The 5,341-nt window shown below is 52.2% G+C and overlaps 1 protein-coding gene across 1 annotated transcript in view; it reads right to left on the bottom strand.

Moving 5' to 3' along the window:
• Positions 1-3,014: 3,014 nt before the first annotated feature.
• LOC113211652 (nephrin-like) overlaps positions 3,015-5,341 on the bottom strand; it is a 41,174-nt gene continuing 38,847 nt past the window's right edge. The window contains exons 6-7 of the mRNA XM_052263951.1: positions 4,703-4,980; positions 3,015-4,573 (exon numbers count right to left, since the gene is read on the bottom strand). Of these exons, the coding sequence (XP_052119911.1) occupies positions 4,352-4,573; positions 4,703-4,980 (500 nt within the window). The 3' untranslated portion in view covers positions 3,015-4,351. The remainder of the gene's footprint in view (positions 4,574-4,702; positions 4,981-5,341) is intronic.

The following is a 5,341-nucleotide window of genomic DNA, read 5'->3' as shown; positions in this document are numbered from 1 at the left end:
AGGATTTTGTCTAGTTGTCATATTCGGCTGTTCTTGAGCCCCTCTGTCGGAGGGAGGCGTGGCACAAAGATTAAGACTGTAAAGCCTGGCCCGGCTGCAAGCTGTGAGGGCTGATGCTCAGCTGGGTGGACTCCAGCTGGAGGTGCGTGTCGAGCCGGCCCCGTCGGGTGGAGGGCGAGGTGCACGATGAACCGGTGCGGCGTAGAGCCGAGAGGGGCCCGCCCCACCCAGAGGGGCGCGCTGCGGGGCTTACCCGTGTCACGGCGGGACAAGGTCGATGATTGCGCTCAAGAGCAAGCCCCGAGGGCTGAGGGGGAGGGACTGGGAGGGAAGATGGAATGCCGAGGAGAGAATGAGGAAAGAAGATTAGCAAGATTACGACGGAGAAAATTAGGGCACCGGGCTTTGCCTGAGCCTACAACTATCTACTCCACTACCTCAAACATCCTCAAATCCTCAACTTGCCCCTTTAGACCAGCCCACGATCATCCCCCACCCCTCCACCTCTTCCCCCTGGGGAACGAGTGTTGACGTACGACAACGTCTGCTGAACAAAACCAAAACAGAACAAACGGAAATAGGATGGACGTAGAAATACAATCTCGTCCTCGGAAATTACAGCTAGGCGGGAGGCGGGTACTATACTCTACTGAAATGGCTGCCATAACGCGCCAGTGATCGTCTCGGCAAGCCTGCATTCGCCGTTGTGCCCCATTGCTCTAGCCGAGCCGGGCCGTCCCGGGCCTCCAGACCAGGGGGGCCCTTATTAAAGCAGAGACAGCGGGCACATGTGGCTCACTCTGTCCCCCCACCCCCGCCCACTCGCCCCGGCTCCCCCGGGCCCCCTACGCACCTGGTGTCCCCGCCGAGCTGTGCGGAGCTGTGCTGGCGGGGCCGCGCCGCTCCAACGCGGGCCCCCGTGCTGCTTTCAGCGCGCATCTGATTAGACACTTTTGTATTCCCTTGTTTTTCTTCTTTCGTCCCCAACGCGTGGGAGCCCTAACGCAAAGAGGCCGGGACGACACCTTTCCGCCTGTTGTGCGGTGGTGTTCAAAGCGATCTCTGGCAAAGGTCCTTACTGTAACACTTATCACTGGAAAAACAAAGGCACTAAACAACACCTTTTCTGGGGCACTAAAGTCAAGGGCCCAGTTTAGTGCCTTTCCTGGGGCATTAAAGTTTCGTGCCTTTCCAACTTGTATGGAACTCAAATGAAACTAGCCAGCTAAATGTGTGAAATGTCACATTTAGTGCCCTTTAAAGGTAGGGATTGATCATGTACCCTAACGTTGTGGCAACGAGAATGTTACCTACCTTTGAACGTGTGAGTAACTAACTAGACTCCATGTGCCGGATCGCTGGCCCGACATTACGACCCAACCCTCACTTGACGCCGAGTGTAGTCAAGCGACCACATCGGGGTACGTGTGTCTGTTATAGTCGAGATTTCATCCTTCTTTTTTTTTGTGAAACGTCCACCGAGTAACCCACGCCTACGACGGGATGGCGGTAACCCTGTATGATGCGACGGTAGCGACAAGAAGTGCGCCCCGCCCGCGGTCCGTAACTCAGCCGCCCGCCACTCTCGCGATAGAGAGGTGCACGCCGGGGAAGCCGTCCGTTTGTCATGCGGCCCCGCGCGTCATGCCAGAGAGGCAAATGCGAACCACATAAATTGGAGACGGGGTGGAAGTGATTTAAAGGGGACGGAACATTGTTACGGGGGAAGCGTTCTTGGCGACCGACTCCACAAACAGACATTATTCTGACGCCTCGCGGGAGGAGCGCGTGTCGTCCCGCGGCCCATCACGTGACCGCGGAGCGTGGGGTTGTCTCGGTATCGGGACATCTTATTTCAACCCGCACCCCGTCGCTGCTGGCCCCTGCCCCGTTAGTGTGTATATACCGAGCCGGACCCCGTTGCTGCGCCAGCTAACCGGTTTGGATGACCCATTCTTCGTGATTTCCGATGTCTCGCGCCGTGCCGCGCCGGTCGGGCCGAGGCCGCTGGCTGGTCGGGCCGCTGCTGGGCGTGTGTAGAGGACGCTGGCCGCCCCCCTTCCGGAGCGCTGGACGGACGACCTCTGCCTGGCTGGGAGCTGGCCGGGGCCAGGGCGTGCTACGTGCGCATTTGGGACGTGCGTCCGAGGCCCTCCTCCGGGGAAGACCTCGAAGGGGCAGGAGGATGGGCCTCGGCCTGCTGGGCCTCGGCCTGCCGGGCCTCGGCCCGCCTGCCGGCCGCGCGTGGGGTAATAGAAAGCAGTGTGCGCACACACATGTCCACACATAAAGAATGATTGGTGGGGCGGCCGGCCCGCACAGCCCTGGGCAGGCCAGCGTGCCGCGCGGTAGAATACCACTGTACTCTCGAAAAATAGTTTTGTGCCAACCAGTCCTCGTTATGGCAACTAATAATTTATTCGTTACGTAATTTTTAAAGATGCAATTTCTTGACTCCTGATAAAATTGCAAGCCACCGCTTCTTTTGCTCGGGTGGTGGTGGTCGCTTAGGGACTTTTGGAACACACCAAAACGCATCAGAATTCCGGACGTAGGCAGCAGGCAATCCAAAAAATAATTTTAGGGTATGCTCAGTTTGAAATATAATTTAAAATGCGGAAATAGCCCCTTTGCAAGTGCTCCTAGCGCCTGGTAGGTAGGCAACATCTTGCCTGCAGTGCATGCGTGTACTGGGGTGGCCTACCCTGAGTCTCGCAGGCGCCGAGCTCTCGTTATATGCGAATGAATCTGAGAAAACCCGGCGTTTCTTTCTGGAAGACCACTTAAGCCCACGCCGCCGACACGAGTTGCGCTGCGATGAGTTTGGCGTGAGCGTGAGTTCTGATTCGAGTGTATAGGCCATGGGTGTCGTCAGACGTGCGGCGCCAATAGTACTCAAGACTCGACTAAGAGTAGTGCGCAGGTGGTACAAACGTTTTTGTAGCTTGCGGGGAAAGGAATATACGGCATTTCCCTTTCCATTCGGGGAGGTTAGGAAAAGAAATAACTCTCCATTTATAAACGACTGCATCTTTTTACATAATATATATCTTTGGTCTTTTATTTACAATACAAAACTTTTAACAACAAGTGCAGTAAAACACAGGAAGAGTTCTGGCAATCAGCACAATTATGTCTCTTTAATACATAGGCAATTAATTATAGAAAAACGAAACGCGTGACAAGCGAAGAATCTCAGTCAGCCACATTTACACATTCACATGCATTCATTATTTTCACAGTTTTAACATATTTCAAAAAAATATGCAGGTAACATAATGATGACGGAGTAGGACCATGTGTCTCATCTGACACGGATATTTCAGAACCTAGAAGAGGTTGAATTTTTTATACATAAATTTCTTTCTACGACAATGGAAATAAATGAAACTTATTCTATTTACGTTGAAGGTAGAAATAACATTTTTTGCTCAGTAGAATAGATTGAGCTGAAACACAAATGATTCAAGCAAAAGTCTAACATTCGGTAATGGCGCGGTTTACTTACAGGGCAATTAGTACAATAGTAATCAGTCTCAAAATAGTTAACGCTATTTGTGGTAAATTAATTAAAATCAACGCGTTCTTCAGCTTTTCTGTGAATCCATAAAATGTATTTAAAGACCATTTCAGTGGTAACTGCAATTTTAGCATTTCGTTTCTAAAGGGTGCAAATGCCATATGTCAATGCCATATGCCAATGCCATTTGCCTGTGTATACAACCGTTATATCACATTGCATTAACCAGCTTCACGCTGTTAAACATAGCAACAATCAGCAATTCAGAAGTTACCCATTCTAAACAGTTTCGCTGGCTAATTAAATTAAGGTATTGCACGTCACATAGGATGCCCTATGTAATTTGGCGGGTAAGAATACCAGTTTTGTGCAGGATACCTCTCAGAAAAGTATTAGAGACATAGTTATATTTTTGACTATAGAATATACATTCTGCAAGGTTGTACAAAAATATTAACCACATCAGGTCACTAACTCACTGGGCTTTGAGCGCAAAAAATACATTAAAGAGTTTTAAACAACTCTGAGAAAGGAATTTAAACAATCATTTAAGGAGGAAATAATTTTGTTATGCGGTTAGAAATTTCTGCTCCTCACTTTGGCGAGAGATTTGGTTATTCAACAATTTTAAGGTAACTTTTTTGCCGTAAGTAGCGTTAACGTTAGGCCACAGGAATACACACAACATGTACTCGAAGACAAATATAGATCTAACCAGAAAAATTATCTTAACAACGAGACGCCTTACAAAGAAGACTTTGGTACCCACTTCTCTGTAGGCGCGTAAACCAGTCGAAGGAAGGTTGTCACAACGCGTGTCCATATCACACATCAGATGCAGCTCTCTTGGATGCGGTTCGACGTCGTGATGGGCTCGCTGTGGGCCAGGGTCACCTTGGTCGAGCCGTTCATCATGAGCCTCTCCATGGCATGGACGGGGCCGAGCGAGCCTAGGGGGCCGAGCGGGCCTATTGAACCCAGCGGCGAACAGGCCGTCACCCCTTTGTGCGCTATCGAGTTGTTGCTATGACTAAAACTGTTCTGCATATATACCTGGAGAGAGAGGGAGATACGAAAAAGTCAGTGAACGTGTGCGGATAAAAGAAAGTGCCATTTCAAAAATGCGCAAAAATGCCTCAATATCAGACATCACCGCGCTACTTTCTAAACTACAGAACTCACATTGTTTATAGGTAGATTGTCCTTGGGCCCCAACGGCAGCGTTGCGTGGCCCAGTGGGTGGCCACCAGCGTGGCCCATGGGGTGGCCCAGGCCGTGGCCGGCCATGGGCGGGGTGCTGTGGAGGACGGGCGTGGAGCCCCGGTGGTTCGTGAGGGGCTCCTCTGCCTCCTTGTCGTCCTCGTCGCCGTCCTCGCCCCCGCCGTCGTCCGTCCTCTTCCTCCTCCGCCTCTGCGGTGGCGTTCTGTGTATCTTCATGAAGCCCCGGAGCGGCCGCCGTTCTGCAACAAGACGGTCGACGTCGGGATGAGTGAAGCTCGCAGAGTCCGACTCTGGAGACGGCACGACCCGTCATTACGTGCTCCTAGAAGCATCGGCCGCAGCGAGGGGCCGGGCAGCGCCAAACCACTCTGCTTTGTAAAGCAGCAGACTGCCAGGGGCCGATCCAGTTAAAACAACTTTCATTCGGGGGCGGGGACTAAGTTTGTTTGGCGCAGCCGGCGGCGGCGGCACGGATCCGCCCTGGACCAATCGGCCCGCGGCGCGGAAAGTGCTCCTCTTTGGGCGACCTTGACATCAATCCTTTTGCAGCCTCTCGCGGGGGATTTGCTCTCTCGGGATGGGATCCCGCGGCAGCCTCCC

The sequence above is a fragment of the Frankliniella occidentalis genome, unplaced genomic scaffold (genome assembly GCF_000697945.3).
Source record: "Frankliniella occidentalis isolate FOCC.00 unplaced genomic scaffold, Focc_3.1 Scaffold15, whole genome shotgun sequence".
NCBI classification, from domain to species: domain Eukaryota; kingdom Metazoa; phylum Arthropoda; class Insecta; order Thysanoptera; family Thripidae; genus Frankliniella; species Frankliniella occidentalis.
This window is presented reverse-complemented; position numbering and strand designations above follow the sequence as displayed.